Consider the following 23,296-nt stretch of genomic DNA (forward strand, 5'->3'; position numbering starts at 1 on the left):
ATTTTAAATTAAACATCATACTGACAGTACTACATAATCCTCTATTTAAGTAAATAATGTTCATGCTTAGAAAACTTTATTTTAGTACATATGGAATAATTTTCTATCATGAATAACCAATGTACACAAACTTTCTCAGCAATGACACGCCCACTGTCACGTGCAGGACAAGTTTTCAAATTGAAATAAATCGAAATATATTGTTAGCATTAGTCCAAAATTTGGAAAATGTTAAGTACATGTGCAAATTGTTACTTCTAAGTACGAAACCACATTCACAAATTTAGTAATTCAGTACAATAACTTTTGGTAGTTTTGTCACGGCCAGGAAACTCAAGTCGACGTTTATATCTTTAATGATATTATAAACAATTTTTATCCTGTAAACACTTTCTCAACTGCAGCTTGTAGCAAAAAGAAGCATCTTGAATAGCTCGAAGTTACTTCAGCCTAGCCGCCAAGCCATATTTTGGAGTATTTCGTACCCTACTATTTGTGCATCAGAATTATGCACATGGCGGCCAACGTGTTAACGCTCAAAATGATCGTCAAAATAAACTATCTTTATAGATATTACACGTATGTATATTTACGTGGAAACTGTTAAAAATTGAAAAACGCTTAACTATTTCTTCAAATTATTCTCCCTTCGCTTCCTTTGGCTCTTCGATCTTTTATTTTGAGTTGGATTCTTTTTTTTTTTTCCTTCCGTTTCCCCATTTTCCACTTTCATTAATTATGATAGTTTTGTCAATTCACAGGTTCCGCCTCTGGACTTCAAACGCTACAGAGAATTGCCCTACTATTGTAACAGTACACATGCAAGTTTGGCAACGAAGCATTATGGCGTCCTGCGCAAGCATGAGATTCAGCTGCTAAAACCAAGGATCTTATAAAATATTTGTAAGATCCTTGGCTAAAACTATTTCCGTAAACATAGAATAATATTTGGATAAAATGTAAAACATAACACGAGAAACTGCCCTATATTATCCATATTTCGTATGCAGACAACTACTTGTAAAATAATTTATGCTTGTAAGTAAAAATTTCATAAAACTGGGTACAGGAGTAGCAAAATCTAACAGCAAGCGCCATCTTGCGTACTTACCTTAAAACTCAAGTTTTTCTGTTACTTTTTTAGATAACAGAATACATAAGAACAGAAAATATTATCATGTTTTAGCTGACACATAATTCTATTTTATAGTGCAATATCGATATCTTTACGCGATATGTGCGATATCTTTACGCGTTGGTTAAGGCAATGAACTAATGCTTATGCTGACTTCCGGGTAGTGATCCACCTAAAGGGGGACGGGATAAATGGTTTTTCGCCACATTGAAATACACTGTTTTTGGTGATAGCATCGCAGGAAAATCGCTGAACCATTTGAAATTTTTGAGAATAGTACCTCCGTCAGGCTAATTTTATGATGTCACTTTGATTAAAGGGCACATCCTAAGATGATAGAGTAGTACAAAATTTATTCCTAAAATAGAGTAGCCTATGAATTGAAGTGAATATTGTAATACTTTTGACATGGTTTTATTTGTAAACAGTAACATGTGCTGTTATTTCGATAGACCATCAGCGCCACCACTTAAGTAATGTAAAAAAAAAACCACCACCACCACTAGCGCCACCACCACACTGGAGCAGCTATAATTCAAAAAATCAATGCAAGAAGTATGTGTCAGTCAGTCCTTGGGTGGACAAGCCTCTTCCCCTAACATGCAGTTGTGCTCTATAAAATAATCTCACCCCAGCTTTCTTGCTTTCAGGAGCTTTAAGGGCTTAATTTACCACTTGCAGCAAAGCTCTGTTAGAAAACTGTAACCCCTCTTTCAGCATGCAGCAGAGCTTAAAAAAAAAAAAAAAAAAAAAAAAAAAACTCCTGTAGGACTTTGTGGCTCTCCTTTTGCCGCTTAGTTCGCTGTAAAACTCCACGACTCTAATCTCTCTTGACTTGCAGCGGAGCGCTGAGAATCCTACCCCACTTCACTCAGCTTGCAGTCGATCTTCGTGAAGAATTCTTCCCTTGGCCACCTGGTCTTGGAGCACCTGTTTATTCTGATTATTAAAAAAAAAACAAAAAAAAAACTTATTTTAGTAAAATTGTATTATATTTTGTTACACCTGGAAGTTTTATAATGAAATTGGTAGTTGGAGAAAAGTGTAATTGTTCTACCTGCATTAGCCGAACTTCACAGTATCCAAGCCAGAGAAAGGAGTTTCTAATATTTTCCATATTTTTTTTCCCCCTTAAGATGATCTGGTAATTCAGCTAATCAGAAGTAAGTTTCGAGATTTTGCAATCGTCTTTTACATACTTGGATTCTAATTAAGCGCGTGTCATTTGAAGTGTCTTTTTTTTTTTTTTTTAACTATATTTTTTAGTCAAATCTAGCAGCTTCAAGTTTCATACACTTTCCAGAGCTCAGAAATTGAGTAGGTACGTAATTAATCTGATGGCAATACAAAAGTTTCACATAATTTTCGCTTTAGTTTGATACTGCAAAACAATTATTAAACATGTATTTAGATTTCACTGTATGCGTAGACAGTCTCAATGGAACTAGGCAATACTCTAATAGGTTACAGAATCGTTGGAGACCTTTTGTGACACGGGGAAATTAACATTATTCTGAACACTTATTTGGGTAACTAATAATTTGATTTGATTTTCAATTTCACGTCTTTTAGCAGCGAGGCTATATGAGACGTGTACCTACAGCTTAAGAGCCTGCCTTACAAAATTGACCATTTTTCTTTTGCTTGTTTTTCATAAGTGAAAGGAGATAAGGAAGTGTAAGTTACCACAGTCATAGAAAATGTTATTCTACAACAGAAAATATGAACCTGAAGAATTTTCATTGTTGCCATCCAGACAAATTAGTGTTGCCGAAAAGCAACACCCCTAAAATCTAAGTTAAGGCAGCGATTAGAGAAACGAACCCAACTGCATTTGGTTAAGTTTCATGTTTGTTTCCTATGAACGACTTTTTAAATAAGTTGTTGTATTTGGTTTGTAATAAACAAAATAGTTTTAACATACAGTAATTAAAATTAATAATGTTATTTAAAAAGGGATTCAGACGAAACCAAAACATGATACGTAACCAAATGCAGTTGACTTCGTTCCTCTAGTCGGTGTCTTAATTTAGATTTTAGGGGTGTTGTTTTTCTGGCAACACTGTAATTTGTATGGACCGCAACAATGAACATTCTTAAATTCATATTTTCTGTTGTAGAATAACGTTTTCTATGACGGGTGACTTGCATTTCATTATCTCCTTTCACTTATGAAAATAAAAAAAAAAAAAAAATAGTAAAAGAAAAATGGTAAATTTTGTATATTTAGTAAGGCAGGCTCTTAATCTGGGATCCAAACTACATGAAGACGCGAGGAATCGAACCTGGATCTTCCACGCCAAAGACCCGTAGGGTAACTGCTTAGACACGAGGGAGCTCTAATACTCGAAGCATTGTTCGAACATTAAAAACAAATGTTTGAATACTTAACTCGAATAATAGTACTTTCAGGAATTATTGCCTTCAGGAGTTTTACAGCCCTCGAAGCTAGTATTCTTTCAAATTAAGTATTCGTGCGTACTGTCACAGATTATAATCACTTTCATCAAACTTCTCATAACCTTCCGCATACACTGGATTTATTCTCTTTGCAAGAATTTTAAATTAACTATTGTAAATTTTGTAAAATAATCCTGAAGAAATACAATATGTAACGTTACACATTGAAATCTTGAAGTATTTTGAAATTGAAGAAGTTAGTAGCAAAGAATTGGAGTATATTAAACAAAGACTAGAAAGTTAATAATAATCGTTAAAAACTTCTAAAAGCTATTTTTGTATAAATAGACAAATTCTGACCAAAGCATATATTAACTAATAAATAATAATAGCGTTACAGTTTCGGCAAATTAACTTTGCCTTCATCAGACACATTATGAAGGCAATGTGTCTGATGAAGGCAAGGTTAATTTGCCGAAACTGTAACGCTATTATTATTTATTAGTTAATATATGCTTTGGTCAGAATTTGTCTATTTATTTATACAAGAAGTTCCAAAGTTAGAATGAGTGATATTAAACTATTTTTATGTAATACCTTAGATATACAGGGTGGGCCATGTAAGTAGCCCGGCATGATAATGTTGTGTAGCGCCCCGAGCGGCTTGGACAGCGTACCTTCGGTTGGCGTCGGCAGATGATCACTAGTTCGACTCCCGCTTGGAGTACGGCAGTGTCCAGAGAAATGAAACGTAATTTCAAACTATTGATTGATGACAATTTATTGGTTGAAGATATTTACAGTTCCAATTAGATTTTCACAGAAAATTTGCAAAGAACTTTTAAACGTAGAATTGCACAACGAAGACTTATTAAACGTAGACTCTCACTAAGAGGAATTACGAAAGTGATATTACGTTTGGCAGACTAAGTCCAAATAGACAAGACAAGACGAGTTGTGCGACACAACCGCAGATGGCAGATCGGACCTCTTCAAGTAGAATTACGAGAACGACGAGCCGAGACTCCGGTAAAGAGAAGGGGTGACGAAAGGAGCCCTGTCTGGAGGTTTTATACTTTCCAACGCGGATATCATTGACGTAAACCTCATGTGAGAGTCCAGCGTTTGTACATCACATGATTTTGATACAAGTCATTACCTTCGTTTTTGTATTACTTCAACAAAGAAATTAAAGAACATTGTACCTTTATCTTGAGTCCTTCACCATGTTTTTGCATGCGACGGTCAATAATCCTAACCATACACACATCTAATGTCATTGCTTTTTCATAGTCCGGTTGTTGCTCTGAGATTCGACCTTTCATTATCTTTTATGAGGTTATTACATTTTCCAATATCTCTCATTGACATTAGTGGACTCATTGACATGTAATATACATACCGTTTATCAACAGAAAAAGAAAAGAAAGAAAACAAAATGAAAGAAGAAAAATGATACACCAAAAGGTAGGTAAAGGTGCCAAGGCACGACAGTTGGATACCGCCCAAAAGAGTAGGAAAACGTATACTGAGGCTTACTTGCAATTACGAGAGATAGTGAAAGTGGGCCCAATGCACTTCTGCGCACGTCGCAGCGTATTAGCTTTTACATCTTTTGTAGCTCTTCACGGGTAATGCTCCGGATGGTGTAAGTAATATTTTGCTGCAGTTCAGCCAGGGTATGGGGGCTACTTACGTACACCTTTTGCTTTTAAGCATACCCAGAGTTAAAAATAACACGATAAATCTCGGAAATTAGTTGCCACTGTGAATCTTGTTTACTGTACGCTTTTGTGTAAACAGTTCATAGACCAATGTCAAGAATTCGTTGGAAGTATGACGTGTGGCTCTATCTTGTTGGAACTAGAAATATAGTCTTTCCGATAGCCGTGCAACTGTTGCAAGAAACCGCAATGAACATCATTACTTATTGTTCATTGAAAATAATAATAATAATAATAATAATAATAATAATAATAATAATAATAAAACTCGATCCAATGTACAGGGGGGCCCAAAACTAGGTATTCAGTCCTGTACTGATCAACTCATTGCGTTTTACATAATTTCTTATCATCCATCAGGTAGACTTAGTTTCTTTATTTGTTCCTAATGTCTTTTCACTTACCTTAAGCTCGGAAGAGCCGAAGCAAATAAACCTATAAGCTAGAATGTCCTACTTGATCAGTGCAGGGTAGTATACCGAGGCACGTAGCCAGGATTTTGTAATGGGGGGGGGGGTCCGTGACGAAATACTGTGGTTATCATACTAGGGGCTCAATCATTCTAAACTATTTCACTGACAACACACACAGTGGTTCGTTTAACAAGGATTTCGTAATCGGGGAGGGGGGGCGTGATATAAAATACTGTGGTAACACCACGGGTTCGAGTAATCTTAACTATTTTACTGGCAACATATTTATATTGGTTTATTAGGACAATAAAATGAGAGTATGTTAGTAAGTATTTTAACAACTATAAAGACATCTGGAGTAAAAGAATATAAAAAAAAGTATTGAAAAAGATAAGTCTTCCAAGGTCATTCGAACTCGGTTCTTGTCTTCTTTCTTATTTCTGTTCAATGCCGTCAAAGATAGAGACGAGATCTCTTTCCGGCAGTAAAACATTCTATAAAATGGATTAGTGTTGCCCCGAAATTGAAAATTTATAAGTGCAACTGGAATCTATGTTGCGAGGTTCATATTATTGGTGACTGTGGGCATTTCTTAAGTTCTGAGAGTCTATCTGATAAAACCGGTTTATCGATCATTTGTACTCCATAGAATTAGCATGGAGCTAGATGGAATTCGGAGGAATGCTACGTTACAATAATCTCCATTTTTAACTTGGCCCCTCCTCCCTTTCGTCCACATAAAGTTCCTCATAAGAGAGTAACCAAACGCTTGCTGTATGTATGTATGTATATATATATATATATATATATATATATATATATATATATATATATAATATATAATTTTTTTTTTTGATAGGCTCAGGCCCGTCTTTCAGAACCGGTGTCTGAAAATTAAAACCGGCACGGATTATCATCATTGCCTTTTATTTCTTAATTTTTCTTTCCATTTTGGTATTGGTAAAAGTGGATTTGGATAAAGGAAACGAAAGTAGGAACAGGAAACAAAAAGACAAAAACAAAACAAAGGATAAACGATGCTAAACTCAATTATCGGTTAATATAATTTCCAAAGTGCCATAACCATTGAGCTTGACCCTAACATAGTCTAATACTAACTATGCAAAACTCAACTATCGACTAATACAATTTCCAAGGACCCTAGCATATTCTAATACTAAATTGATTACAAATCAAATCAAATTACACCTGTACCGATGTAGGGATCAATCTTTATTAACATACCGTAATTGAGCCATTCACGAAGTCAATCTTGTCTAATATGAAGACACAGTCACAACCAACATACACACGGTCACACCAAATGAAGTGTCTCCTCTTCGGGTGGCGGGTTAAAAAAAAATCTAGTGCGTCCGGAGTTCCGCTCCAAGGCATGTATAACTGGAGACGCACTAGCACAACCACACTCATCCTCCCAGGCAGATACAGAGTTCCTGTATCTGCCACGGGACATTCTGGGGTCTCCGATCCAGAGAAGAAACTGGATTCCATTCATCCTTCCACATTCATTCTGCTCTTGTTTTCCTTCTATGTTTTTCTCTATAGAATTGTTCTTTCTTTAGTTCCGAGTAAAGGTAGTTATTTTCGTTAGGATATTGTAATGATTCTCGTTTCTAATTATATCAGCTATCGTCTTTTGTCTTATGTCCCCGTTTCACCACATTCACAGTTTAAATCGTCTTTGCTGTAGCTTTATATTTTTAACGTTGATTCTTCTTTCTCTTTTATTTTTGTTTCGTCCTTTTTTTCATTTCTGGTTCCGAAGGGAGTTCTGGAGCCCCGGACCCACCCCTTGGCTACGTGCCTGGTATACCTATTTTTGGGCCACCCTGTACATGTCCCTGAAACAACGCAGCAAACACTAGTTTCTTTGGTCGTGGTTCTTGTACGACATGTAGATTCTCAGTAAAAAATTGCCGCATATTCTGCGTATTCATTCACATAACCCGATAAATGGAACCACGTTTCGTCGAACAAAGTACAGCAGAGGGTCCAAATGTTCGTCCACGATTGTCAATAACCTATTTAACTTATGTCCGGCTCCTTCAGTTCCTTGATATGTTAATCGGTATAGTTTGTTCGCGACTTCAGCACCACTGAGACGTTGTACATGAAAGAACTACGAGCAGGGACTCTTTCCAGATAGAAGTCTGCGGGATTCGTGCTTTTGTTACTGAATATCACAGAAAACCTCCGGCATTCGTTCAGTATTTGGTTTTCACCTACTCTCATTGACCACAGTCCCGGTGTGATGCCATGTTTACACCACATGATGAACACGTTTCACATGTGTTTATTTCTGCTAGTTCGGGTTTTGAATAGTGTGTTAAGAGAAATGATATTTATTCTAAGAACGCTAAATCGATTCAAAATGGATTGCAGGAAACAGTCGTTGTTAGTTTTTGCTCTGTGCTGATCAAACCGGAAATGGTTGATTTCTACCACTTCCGATGGATAGTTCATTAACGAACTTGAACCTTTGACCCTCTTCATTCTGGTCAAAATTGTGGTTAAAAAAAAAAAAAAAAAAAAAAAACTGTCACGGACGTTACCGGTATCTAATTTGGAATTTGCATTCTCGCTTGCTAATTTAGTTCTTATTACAGCACTCAAGTATTGAAGTGTGTTGATCATCATATTAATTGTAAGGTTTCAGTGGTTGCATTGAATATCGATGCACATGTCTCAATTTTATTTAGTAATCTCCAAATGATAAAAATCTTCACATGGTGTGGGGAAGATATGCGCTTTGCTTTGCTATCTATAGTCACAATCTATAGAATTACTAATTACTACTAACTGTGAATCTTGTTTTGTTCGACACCTGTTTGCTTTCAGCTGTCGGATTTTCAGAAATTTCTTAACGGATCTTTTATTTCTGACGAAATTGTGCTGGAAAACCAACTTTCACTAAAGTTGGATCACATTATATTCGGTAAAGGGACAGAAATTAATTTGACTCCTTTTAAGTATCCATTACAGGAAATGCATTTATGGAAGTTTCCGTTGAAAATAAATGCGCCATAGATTACTTTTTTCGTTTTTGCTTAAATTGCCTCTTAATAAGGATGAATAGTTCCACAATCTTTTTATTGTATAGCCGATTTATTTAAATGAGAAATCACTACCATGCTTCCAAACTGTGCTATGCATAAGTGTCGAAGTAGAACGGCTTTCTCCGTCCGTCTCTGTCGACCAGAAATGGCGTGAGTCAATAAAAACTTAATCTATAACCCACGATCCACCATAATGCCACTCCGACTCACAATACACTGACTCTTCTCCACTGACTAAAGAATTTACACTTGTTATACAATAAGGCAGTGAAATAATCACTAATCGGAGTTTGAATTTCTACGATCAGTCGCTCAAGCACCGTTCTGTTACAAAACCAGTGGATCTAACTTTTACGATATAAAATGGTAAAGTGTTTGTTATAGGCCATATTACGATGAATTTCAATTTCGAATTATAGATACTTTTCAGTGGGAAATAGGATGAAATTTGAAAGTTTCAAATCAAAGTAGACCAGCCTAAAGAAAAGAAAAAAAAATAAAAAAAAAATGTAGAGTTAGACTGTCTCAATCGAAAGCTTAGTAGTAGATCCTATTGCAAATATTACAATTACAAATATCAATATTCAAAAGTGCCCGATTTTTTTTTTACTTAGATATACTCATCTGAAGTAAATAGAAACAAATGAAAAAAAGAAAAAAATGGAGGCCTTGAAAGTAAAACTTAGATAACTTCACCAGTGTTCAGAAGGTGCTCTCTACAATGCACTGAGCAGATTGGCTCACAATGGGTCACGTCCTGTATACCCACTGACTCACTCACAAATCTTGACTCATAACCCACTGATCTATTCAATCTCTACTGTCGACAGATATCAGAGCAATAACTACTCTGATATTGGAAAGCGATTTCTCTTGCAAAAGATTTGCTCAACTTTTTCCGATGGCGAAGTTTGGCTTAGGACCTTGAACCTAGTGTCTTTGGTTTACTGTTTCCGAAGATATCCGAAGTTGAACTTAGAACTTTCAGCTCAAAACACCTATAATTAATGCGGTCATTCTTTTTGGTACAGGGTGTGCAAATGACCAATTACATGCATGTAAAAGTACTTAAAACTTCCATTGATCATGTAGAACCATAGGTTCCTCGAATATTTTTTTTTTCGCAAGTATACGTATAATTATCTAAACCAGTATTTCTTAACTACTCTTTATTTTTAAGGCCAGGTACGGATCCCACATTTTTAAATTTTGGTATCTACGTAGTAATAGTAGTTGAGAGAAAAGTAGCATTATTGAAAATTAAATTACAAAGCTCTGTTACAATAATATAACATTCAAGGGGTCTGTAGCATTACTTTTATACTTTTATAAATTGAGATATAAGTAATGCCATAGACCCCTTTAAAATTTGTTGCATGAACCCACGGACTACTAATTAGAAGAGACTGATCTAACCATATCTATACTACGAGATGAATAATCTCGTATCTCCTCTGCGGAATTCATTGAATCGTTTCGAAAATGCCACTTTTTTATTTTCTTTCTCTTTAATCCTCTGTTCTTTCCCTGTCTGTTAATTCTGTCTTTAATTCTCTCTTTGTCTTTAATTCTCTCTCTCTTTGTCTTTAATCCTCTCTCTCTTTGTCTTTAATCCTCTCTCTCTTTGTCTTTAATCCTCTCTCTCTCGCTCTCTTTGTCTTTAATAGCCATCAGTTTCCTTTAGCCTAGAGAGTAATACCATGGGGCGTTAAACTGAAAAATATAGTATTCTAGAATATCATTAGCGTTTAACTGGGATTTTTTAAAAGATAAAACGTATGCCAGTTGAGACATACCTCATGGAGTTGAACAAAATGAAATGAGTGGCTTCAAAGGCTCATATGTAATTTGAGAGAATACATGCTTACAAATAAATTAGTTTATCAGAAAAAATGTAATAAGAATCTAGCCATCTGTTAAGATGTAACTGATACTGAAGGGTAATCTCACCAAGCTCTTCATTGTGATACTATCAAGATAACAGTATAAAGTATGGTTAATGAGAATTTTAAATCACCACCAGCTGAACCTGCGCTCTCTACACAGCGCATCATTCTCATGTGAGCATGAACTCCTCATTTCTTCCAACATCTGTAAATGTCCCTATACATACAAGAGTGAAAGAAGTCTTGATAGAAATCAACAAGGGGTACCATGAAGGGGATAATTTTTTTTCGATTTTTTCAGTATCTTGCACAGTTTTCAGATTGAGCCTACTTCCGGTTGGAGTTTTTAATTCATTTATGATGTATTTTCTTGCGTGCAGTTTGTAATAAGCAAATACATTACATACACAGTTAATTGTCAGTGATACATGGTGTTCGTTGGGCAAAAGACTTCAAACAATAAAGATTCATCTTAGACTGGAGAAATGGTTATCCTTCGACTTTCCTTATTTAGCCATGAAACAAACACCTGAGGAATATGCAACCCCTGTATACAAATATGTGTTGGAATGTATAACTCGTAGAACATGATGCTTTACGTTAAAATATCAACATTTCCAGTGTACCTCTAAAACTGTAATATAGAAATATACAACGATAACGTTGTATATAGTATTTGCAATCTGTGCCAGCTTATAAAAAGGGATCAGAGGCGTATTATTTGAGCAGTATTATGTATAAAGAAAAGAAAGACACATAGGGATATCGAGAGATTATTTTGTAATCGAAAAAAATAGAAAAAGTGTGGTTGCTATGGAAACGTAGTAAATAAGTGTGTATGTATGTAGACATCTTGTTAAATATGCAGAAAGTTGATTATGTACGCTTCTCATGGTTGAATATTAAAAATCAGCTAAGAAAATGATAAAACGTATGAGTTATTTTGAAGATTACTAAAATTGGAATATAACGAACCACCTTCTAAATAATGGCCATGTTTGTTTTTTTAATATTCAATTAGAATTGGACAAGCTACACAATTTGGAACGACCAGTGAAAACGGCAAGTTTTCAGCACTTGTAGTTTTCGAGATCTCATTGTCGAAAGGATTGGAGGCTATTTATTTATTTATTTATTTATTTATTTATTTTTTACCATAAACATATAAAACTAGCATTTTAATATATACAATATATTAGCTCTTCAAAAAAATGTCCGAAGTTAAAACATATCCAGGGATGTATGCAGGAATTTATTTCGGAAGGTGGGATACAAATTAAACGAGGATAAATTACATCAAAATTTATAAGAAAAACACTCCTAAAATCAGATTTAATTCACAGAAAAGTCGAGATATCGTGTAGGAGGTACGGACTCCCAGGACCAATCTCTTACGTGCGTCCCTGCATATCAGTTGATATAAGACATTGATGTTCAAAATAGTATTTAAGGGTAAATTTCCATTCGTAATTTCCGAGAAAATTGAGAATCTAATTTTTATATCACTAAAACAAATTGTTGTTAATAATTGACAATTCTTAGTTTGCTGGAAAATACTTAAACTTGCAAATATATAATAAATTAATAAATACCTCTTTGCAGGCCAGGTGGTATCGTCCGAAATCCTGATGGCTAGTGAAAGCGGCTGCCCAATTGAAGTACATAAAATCGCCATAGAGAAATGTGATGAAATGTACGACAAAGACTGCCAGGGCAACAAATACATTCCTTTCCACCGAGCAGGATATGACAGGAAGACTGGTCAATCTCCCAACAGCCCCAGGGAGCAGGTAAGCAAGTTTTTACATTTACGTATAATAACTATTTACAAGCCATTGAGACCTTTTTAAAATTGAATAACTTCATACTGCAGTGTATTTGCTGTTAAAATTACGACTATTGAGTTGGTGGGGTTGAGAGGTAAGTGAGCAGATCCGTATCCACGAGGGTCTAGGAGGGCCGGCCGCCTAAAATTTTCACAGTAGGCTTGCAAATTAACTATAATATGGTTGGATCGGCCCCCCTAAACTTCTACCACCACCCCTAAATTTTGGACTGGCTACCGGCCTGTTAGGGAGGACAATAAAACTGGTTAGGGAAAGAAGTCTACGCTATGGCTGCAGCGACATACTTCTGCCATAGTTCAGCTGACGTTTGCATTTTATGACGAAAGTAGTCCGGAGTCAGCGGTGTGAAGAAATCCTCAACTAAACATTGCCCGGTCATCAGGGAAGTTACTCCTTGCCAAGAAATGATCACGATACCGGAAATGGAGGTAGACGTGGGAGAAGTATCAGGAAAATACGGTGGATGAAGGGTTTTATATCGTAATTCGAAAGTCTGCACAGTCCATTTGAGCGACATGTGGAAGCGCTTTGTTGTGCAACATAGCATTGTTGACCATTGCTTGATACTTGTGAAGAGTTTGCGATGCATTTCGTAGAGTTCAGCACTCTTTCCGTCGAGGTGAAACTATCACTGGATCGTTGAAGATACAATAGATTACCCCTGAACGCATGAGATATCAACTACTTTTCTGACCATTTGATTATCGTATATTTAAAAAAAAATCAAAAATAATCTGATGTAAGAAACATATCCGGTTATTCCGTACTGTCAACAAAGAACTGTACACCTACATACAGCGATCCTTATTGATCAGTGTAAACTCATGTAGCAGCCGGGAGTAATTCTTATTTACCTTACGAATTGAGTAGAATCGCCGAACGACAGTGACATGATATATGCCTACCTAGTCTGCAATTGCGTGAACAATTTCTGAGGGTACGATTGCACTGTTCCTGAGGAACTAATCAGAATGTTCTGTTGATTAATGGCCGCAGAGCTCATTTTTGTTCCACTTGACGTCACGTGTCTTGGCAGATTTAGAAGGGGGGGGGGATAAGTAAAAAATATTATAATAAATAGTTAACAAAGCATCATTCAAGAGAGTTGTAAATTTGTATATATTGCAATGTTTTGTTCCGTAGTCTCTCATAAAACTCCGCGATATGAAGCCTTTGACCTATTTTGTTTACAAAATTTAATCTCTAAAGTTTTCAAGAGTTTAGCAAGGCACCCACAGTAATGGCTTCGGAAATGAAGGTTGAATGTGACTTTAGGTTACGACGGAAAACTCCTTCGCTCACTGCAGCTTCAGGAGACTACTTTAGAATTTCTCCGTAGCTCATTGCAGCCCCGAGAAAAAGGTGATTATAATATATTTCCTTCGCTCATTGCAGTCTCTAGAAATAGGTTTAAAGGAACTCCATAGCCCATTGCGACCCCAGGAGAAATATAATAAGTCATAAAACAGCTGTAGACTGATACCTCCGTTCTCTTGCAGTCTTCTTTTATAGACCTCTTGAAGGGAAGGTCTGCCGGCCATCTTCAGTTTTCTTCTGATCATTCTTCGTATGAGTCTTCCATGGTCTGCTGGTGTTCACTTTGAACACAATACAAGTGTCTGCGATTGAAGCATGTATTTATAGGAGTTGCTTACATTGCAAGTTTATGGAACCGCACAACATAATATAGGTCAAAATTATACAAGTACACTTTTCGCAAAAGCGAGGACAACACGCGACACAAACCCCAGAAATTTTTATTGCTCCGTTTTTACCCCGATTGTATTTGCACGACTTAGAATGAAACTAAAACAAAATAATGTTTGCTGACACACAGCAGTTAGTTTCCATAAACACTACTTAGTAACACTCCCTTCATCCAGAGTACAATGCTTTACATATCTCCACCCAAACATCTTTCTTCATATGTTGATTTTTGTAATGCTCTGAGGCCGTATCCCACAGACATGGTAGACTTTTCACTTCCTCAAAAAACTTCACATCTATGTCTGTGTCCATTTCTATCCCACACCACAATCTAATACAGACTGCACATTGGCTACCTCACGAAACTGTTGCTTTGTGCGACAGTAGCACCCCACAGCGGTCAGGAACCTATAACTGAAGATGTAACCATATGGTTCCTTCCTATGAGCGGAAAGACTGCACAATTACGTTGTTCTTCTTGTTTAATACAATCAGAGAACAACATGACAGTAGCTGCACTGGCAAACTCACGCGACAAACGGCATGTTGATAAATAGCCCCGTATACTTCTATTGTCCTTCACGGATTACCCTTTCCTTGCACTGTAGATTTGCGCGATTCGTTCTTGACTCGGAGTCGCGGTGCATAAAGAACACCATTTAACGCAATGTTCCTTAACTCACGCGAAAATCACAGTGCATAAATAAACCTTAAACTTTCTTTGCATGTGTAAGGAATCTTGTATTACGGATAACCCTTAGTGTTTTTCCTTTGCGTCATGAATAGGGTTAAATTTCCATTCTGCATTTTCGGTGAAAAAAAAAAAAGTTACTCATGACGCTATAATTTTATTTCATTCAAAATTAAGTAACAACGCATTTGTTCCATATTTTAAAATCAATTTCTATAGGAAGGTGATTTTTTTTTTTAAACAGCTTGAATATTTACGTGCATTTGTAGTGTTCATTATCTTAACTGCATATCTTACAAACTTTCACGATAGAGAGAGAGAGAGAGAGAGAGAGAGAGAGAGAGAGAGAGAGAGAGAGAGAAATAAAAAACAGTATTATGTAAGTTAAATTCACTTCACGTAGAGAAAAGAACATATCCAGTTTTTTCTCGATTCAAATTCGGCATTGTTGTAGTTGTTTAAATTTCATCTCTCCTTCTCCCGTTGGGTCGTCATCTGTAAAGATATTTTGGATGATTTGTGACCTAGATTTACGGCTGAGGTAGGCAGTTTTGTACAACGTACAGCTTTATTGCAAAATCCCTGAAGGTAAAGGGTTGATCTTCGGAACCAAATAATTTGTTTCTGAATTTGGCAGAGGAAAAGTAAAAGCTACAGATAGCCCTATTTCCTACTGTAAAGCGTGTGATAACAATAGCCCGAATTTATAAGCACGTAGAATGAATTGAATGCAACCAAAATTTTAAATTCCATTAAAAAAAAATAATAATAAGTGGAGAAACTAGGTTTTGCACTTTCGCCATCTAGAGGAGGGAACATAAACGTGGACTTAAACTACGTGCAAACAAACAAAACTAGCTTCGGCAATCATTGTATTTTTCTTTTTGTATGAAGCTTTTATCTGTGCTGACCTTCTTTTTGAGTAAAGTTAATGACATGATTGAATGCATTTTTGGAAAAAAGTGACCCACTGATTCGGCGCTATTAAGAGCTACCAGTGGCGTATTTAGGATTTTGTTTCGGGGGACGTGAATAAGCACTTATATTTTTCCTTTTGGGTGCCGACAAATTGTAATGAAGTTTTGCATATAACAAATTTATTTCGGGGGGGCTTGAGCCCGATAGCCACCCCCTAAATACGCCACTGAGAGCTACGTAAAAAGGATTTATGAAAAGAAAATTCTGAATATTTAGGCATGTAATGGAAGGAAACAAATTAGAGCTGGCTGTGGTCGCAGAGCTGCAATTTTGTAAATTTTATTGGTGTGGTGCTACGTAGTAATACAAAAGAGTACTGCATCTACCTTAGTTATAAACAGTTTTATTTCTTTTTTAAAAAAGTTTAGTCTTTAACGCATTTTAAAACATTTTAGAGAATTTCAAAAAGGAATTTTAGTGCATAAACCTTCCTTGTGAATTTCATGCAGATTTATAATGCAATAAAATATTAACCGCACTCTCCAGTCCTGTCCCATGATTTCAGGTTTCAGTTTATCGTCTGCGTAGGCCTATTCATACGTGCAGCTGTCAGAAAGATACCATCGTTCGTAAAGTACACAATATAAGTCTCCATCCACTGTTTTTTAAAAGTACAATCTTGGGGCTTACAACTTAGATCAATGCTTCTGTCTAGAATTACCTTTATAGATCTGAATGCGTATATAGAGCTCCTTCGTGGCCTAGCGGTTAGCATACGCGCCTTTGGCGTGGGAGATCAGAGTTCGATTCCCGGCGGGAGCTCGTGTGGTTCAGATTCCACGTTAATCAGTAGGTCCACGTCTCACATAGCCTCGCTACTGAATGGGACGTTAAACTCTAAAAATCAACTCAACTGAATGGGTATATTTAAATAACGTCACCTCTGCTAATATAATTGAAGCTCCATTCCTAAAATTATTATTGAATTATTACATGACGCCCTAAATCCAGTCGTGAGTTCCATCCAGTCTATTTGTAGTGTGATATACCATTATCAGCACTACAACAATTAAAACCTGATTGTAAAATTTAATAATGGAAAAAGAATTCCAGGTTAAAGTTAATAAATTCTTCAATTAGGGACGCAAATTTTGATAGTACCTTGTTATTCAGAAGTAAATGCTCCCAAATGTTTTTTTTTTTTTTCTGTCAGAAAGAAGGTGACAATCTAATTAACCTTCCATTGAAAAACCAACAACTGCAAGTCACGCATTGTGTTCCCACCCAGTCCACGAGTTTCGAATGATGAATGTTCTCTTCAGGGTATGAGACACAATGTGTGTTTGGGTGGCAACAGGTATTGTTCTATGGACACGTTCACCTGTTATCAACTTCATGCATGGTTTCTTAGGACTGTGACTTTCCTACATACACAACTTGTAACTTTTTCAAATAGATAATTTTTTGGTGAGAGATAACAGTGTATATTATTATTATTATTATTATTATTATTATTATTATTATTATTATTATTATTATTATTATTGTTATTGTTATTATTATTATTAGTAGTAGTATTATTAGTAGTAGTAGTAATCAGTGGCGCATTTAGGACTTTGTTTCGGGTAGAGATGTAGGTCGGGTAAATACCCACTGGATAGGTAAATAAAAAATGAGTATTTACCCCTTTTGTATTTACCTATCCAAAAAATAGGTATTTTCCGAAAGTTCAATTATTTTGAAATTGTTAATCATACCGGTATTATTTTGGTATTTTGGGTTCTCTCGAACGTGATTTCTTATTCACTATAAATATGCAAAATAATAACCAATTGACCCCGTTCAGGTGCGGTGCTGGTTTGCAGGTAATTTTAACCATGACGCACCCGCGATACAGTTTTGGATATTATACTCGTATATTATGATAGGTTAAAGCGACATCTAAAACCTATTTATTTTTTCTCGAAGAACATCATAGGTAAAGAAGAGATCAAAATATTGAATAGAGTGTTTTGAAAGGGGGAAATTTTGGGGATGAGCTGTTACAATTTTCATACGAAGCTCTCGTGTACACCTATATATACATCTAAGTTTGAACAACATCGATCAAGCCAATCTTGAGAAATAAATCACACAACTTTTCAGATTTTACATCATTGCTCACGAACTAATCAGAGTTGAGAATCAGTCAGTTGAAACATAAGGGATTAATGTCTCCTGGCGATACCTACATTACCACCTACTTGTCTCAAGATTGGTCTGGGGCCATTTTACCTCGTACTATACTTATCCACTTATGCTAGGGTGGCCAAATCGTCAACTAGAAAAAACGGGACACCTTCTATTTCTGGATAGGTTGCTCCCCTAAATATATTTTTTTTAGCCTCTGTTTTCTCTCTCTCTCTCTCTCTCTCTCTCTCTCTCTCTCTCTCTCTCTCTCTCTCTCTCTCTCTCTCTCTCTCTCTCTCCCTCCCTCTTTTTTCTATCTTTCTTTCTCTTTTGTATTTCTCAAAAAAAGGACAATTTTACAATTTCTCGTTTTAAAACCTATGGAAAAGGTTGTGGAATTAATTAGATAACAAGTAACTATCAGCAGCTAACAAAAAAATGAAATATTTGAAAACATTACTAAAAATATATGAGCGCTCAAATATATCCCCGACAGGATTTATAATTACTCTCAGCATCGGATTCCAACTCCTTTTATTTGCATTTCGTTACTATTAAACATTATTTCACTTACAACTAGTTTTCTTTTGACTTACACTTTTATAGTTCTGTACTTTTATTCTCCTTTGGTAGTAGGTTACATCTTAGTCAAATCACGGAAACACTGTACTGTACTGATGACAGCACCTCAATCTTCCACTGCCCGAAACAGAGAGTAAAAAAGGTTACATTTGTTCTTCATAACACTTTCAGCCCCTTGCACTGTCGTCTGCGGAATCACTGAAACCACCACATTCAATACCGCAAACGTCGTAATGACGTTGCTCAGTAATTAAAGATATATTCCAATATAATCAATACCTTAGAAAATAAATCATATAAATTAGGAAATTTTAACGATTCGAAAGGTTGGATTAATTTCACCAAAACTTAAAAAAAAATTAAGAAATCGTAGTATGACTTCAAGCCTTAGGTTGTCCAAACACACAAATCGTATATAAACTCTCATTGTTGAATATTTGGGAGACAGCCCCAGTTTTAAATGTGAAGTCTGCGATACGCCACCAATTTTCAAGAACCCTATCAAGTTATTGTGTATTTTAATTTGAGAACAAATGTTTCAAGACTCTTTCAATCCAACAATTTTTTCCCGAAATGTGCAATTTTGAAATTTTAAAATTCGCAGAAATGTTTCACAGACAACTACTCATACCCGTCATACAAATAAAAGATAAACGAAAGCTGGATCATGTATCTAAAGCATTACCTATCAGAGGCTACAAATAATTGAATAAAGACGACCAAAATTATCAAAATCTTGCCGAGTCGAACATTATGGAGGTTCGAGTTAATCATAAAAAGATGTCTTATTTCTACTAGTTTCCAACTTAAAAGGACATTTTGCAGTAATTTTAATGAAAGAAGAAAGTGAGTTTTATATATAGTTGGTATAGTCGCATTTATTATACAAAACTACATCAATTTTCATCAAGTATACAGATTTTTCTTGACTTTTTATGGATTCTTAGGTTCAACGTGATGTGCAAGGGAAGTTAAAATGAAGTTAAAGGAATCAAGAAACCTATATTTACAGTGTGACGGTTGGAGTAACTTAAGAAATGAATCTATCATTTATTTCGTTATTTCAAAGCCTGAACCTGTTTTTGATTTCGCGTTGTCGAAAGAAAACAAACACTATGCACAATACTTGCCTGAAAAGATCATTAATGTTCTGTAAAAATATATAACCCTGAACGATTGTTAATAATCATAGGAGACAACGCGTCCAACATGAGAGCAGCTTTTAAATTAGTAAAATATAAGTATCCTAGTAGACCCTATAGTATATTTGGGTTGTCTTTGCTCATTATCTCCATTTGCTTTGTTCTGACATCATTGGATGTCCATCGGTAAAGACATTACTGGGAAGTGTAATTGATGTTGTTAAACAAACATAGCCATCACCCGCAAGCACTATTTACACAAATCTCAATTCATTCCGGCTTGGGTCCAATTCATATGGCTGCAGATCTTCTCAATCCCACTTTTCACGGCTGCAAATTGAACGCTGAAGAATTGCTTGGAGTGAACTTTAGTTTGTGAAGTTGGAAAACAAACGGTATTAAATTCTATTTTCCTGAGAGCACATTTGACTGACCATAGGGACAGGGAAGGAATATGGGCAAGGAAGTTCTTGTTGGACAGAGTGGAACAAATGAGCCCACTACTTTGATGGAAAGGGTTTAAAGATATCACTGATTTAGCTGATATCGCAATTTCAATCCTTAATGCTCAGATTACATCTGCTGCCACAGAAAGAACTCTGTACATTTAGTAAAACAATAAATCGTTTACCATCGGAGAGGGCAGGGAAACTAATATATCCTTCATATAACTGGAAGCTTTTAAATAGGAAATTGTCTGAAGTTTCACGGATGCAACACTCAGGACGAGGGTCATCAAGGAAAAAGTCACCAGCTGTTGACATGAAAGAGAACAGGGGGCGCGGTGGCTCAGTGGTAGAGCGTTCACCTCCGGTGCTTGGGGACCTTGATTCGATCCCAGCTCGCGCCGTGTGGACTTTGTGGTGGACAAACACCGTGCTCGTGGGTTTTCTCGGGGTTCTCCCGTTTCCTCCCACTTTCTTCATTCCACCATTTCACTCATCTTTCATCATCAGTCTCCTTTAGCCTAACCGGCATAGCCGTGGGACGTAAAACTTGAAGATTTCATTTCATTTCATGAAAGAGAACAAAATACCAGATATATTGGAAGAGGATGGAGAAGAAATGAGTGACATAGAAGAAAATGAAGAAACGAGTAATAGTTATGTTGATACTGAAGAATACTGTGACTATTCTGACTCTGATCTTACCAAGAATCTTATAAAATATAGGATCTGCCCTTACAACAAAATCTTGAAACCATACGTCATAGTTTCTCCACCCTAACTCTGCCCACTCTGGCCAATAGGATCGCAATGTTTTGAGCCAACAATCATGGCGGAAACGAAAGTAGCCAATCAGACGATGCAAGAAACGAGAGTAACCAATCAGACTTGGCGATGCCCGATTTTTTTTTTTTTTTTTTGCTTCATTGATTTAATAGGATGAAGATACATATGGGCAGATCCTCTATTTTATAACATTCTTGGATCTTACGTTGATTCTGAGTAGGGCTGTAAAATTTGTGGTCGTTTTTTAGTGCTCCAAATATGGTAGAGGTTAATTGTTGTTCTATACTGAACAATTTAAAGTACAAATATTATCTTCACTGAGTTACTATACAGCTTAACATTGTTTATCACATTAGTATTTTAAATACAGTAGAGCGTCGATTATCCGAAGTAATTGGGGGACATGGGTGTTCGGAAAACTGGTTTGTTCGGATAATCGAACTGTACTCTACTGTACTTCTACAGCCAGTGCCAAACCGACAGAAGTGTGCTGATTGTTGAAACACAGCGACTGGCGGCTTGGCCGGTCAGCAGCGCCTTATGAAGGCCCCATTAGAAGCAATGTTCCGCCAGCGGTGGCTCAGTGCGGCGACTACTGTGGGGAAACTTGGTTTGGGAGTGAGGGGGATGATGGACGATAGGGTGGGAGAGTAACAGGTGCGAGCGAGTACACAGTTCGGTTAAACGGTCGTTCGGTTGACTGACGTTCGGATAATCGACGCTCTACTGTATGCTATTCCAATAAATTCTCTGTTAAACTCCATTTAGTAAACACTTCTAAAAATCAGGAATTAGTTATTTAAGTGTTTTACAAAGTATTGTTCCGTATTTTATGGATAATTTTCTTTCAATGGCATAGTTAGTAAATAATTTAATCGATCAATTTATTAAATTTAACTACCTTCATTATTATGCCACTTTCGTAATCTGTAAATGTGTAATATTTTTAGTTTCTAAGTTTTTTCTAGGATATTAGTTACTAAAATAGAGTTTCTTTACTACGATATAATTATATCAACAACTTAGTTGTTACATTGTAGTTTTTAAAACATATTGAATTTATTAATTCAATAAACTAGGTTATAACATACTGGTCCAATTCTTTGCATACTCGACAATTCAGTAAAACTCATTGCCTATAGATAAAATTTACGAAAAATAACATTATTTTGCGTGGAGAAGTAACCAGCCGCAGCAGTGATATCAGTTCAGTTTTTTAATTATTAAAAAAGTTTTCATCAGTACTATTCAAAAATTAAGGTAATGTTAACAATATATAAATGTATAGCAAAATTGTTGTAGACTTTAGATCTTTAAAATAGGAAAGTAATTATTAATAATTCATTTTCCGCCATTAATAAATTTGGTAAATCAAAAGAAAGCGTATTGTTTTAGTAATAGATCCTGCTGTTACTTAAATACTTTAGTTATTGTGTTTATCGGTGATTTGAAAAACTGAGGTATTGATAAAAGATGCACCAAATCAATAAAAATGGAGGAAGTTTCATGAGACGTAAACCTTAGGACGAGCTTAAATTCCGTGTCGTTAATACCAGGAGCAGCTGGCAGGCAGAATACTTAATAATAATAATAATAATAATAATAATAATAATAATAATAATAATAATAATAATAATAATAATAATATAATATAATATAATATAATATAATAATAATAATAATAATAATGTATGATTGGTTTGGTGACAACTGACTTTTTACTTTCTGTAGTCATCGTTACCTTCTGTCATAAATTTTATATTTTCGTGTTGGTTTGATCCACTATCGAATTCTACCGCGTACCTGATTGGTTGCCCCGGGGGCACACTAAAATAAGAATTCATGGGGTAGAATCGACAATTATTTTCCGCCAAGGGAAATTCAGTGAAGGAAATTCAGTGCAAGTAGAAAGAAAAATAATGGTGAGTAGCTAGGAAATCCGTATTCATTCTTTAATTACTAGAAAAAAATGATTAATTAGGTGGTTATTTAGTGCTCCTGTTGCAGATGATACAAATGACCACTATATTTGTCAAGACAACGATAAAATCCATTTATTGGTAATTGAAACATAAAATACCCACTAAAATACCCATTTTGGGTATATACCCGGCTACTTACCCGCTGAAATAAATACCCAGGTATTTTACATCCCTAGTTTCGGAGGGCTATGCACAACACGGGAAAGCAGGAGCAATTAGCCATCTCCTGAGTTTGAGAATTAAATGTGTGTTAATCGATTGTCTACTAATTTAATAGGAAAAAACGTGAAACTTACGTGTTGGAGAGGATCTTACCACTCCTTCCCCCCTACGCAAATCTGAAATTACGCTTCTGCAAACACACGTTGAATATTTGTAATCTCATTTCAAC

The 23,296-nt window shown here is 35.8% G+C and overlaps 1 protein-coding gene across 2 annotated transcripts in view; it reads left to right on the forward strand.

Moving 5' to 3' along the window:
* Positions 1-23,296, forward strand: part of Duox (dual oxidase) — a 458,692-nt gene that overhangs the window by 262,935 nt on the left and 172,461 nt on the right. For both annotated transcript variants that reach the window (XM_081740305.1, XM_081740304.1), the window contains one exon: positions 12,238-12,425. In XM_081740305.1, coding sequence (XP_081596431.1) covers positions 12,238-12,425 — 188 coding nt within the window. The remainder of the gene's footprint in view (positions 1-12,237; positions 12,426-23,296) is intronic.

The sequence above is a fragment of the Thermobia domestica genome, chromosome 15 (genome assembly GCF_964235325.1).
Source record: "Thermobia domestica chromosome 15, izTheDome1.hap1.1, whole genome shotgun sequence".
Lineage (NCBI taxonomy): Eukaryota > Metazoa > Arthropoda > Insecta > Zygentoma > Lepismatidae > Thermobia > Thermobia domestica.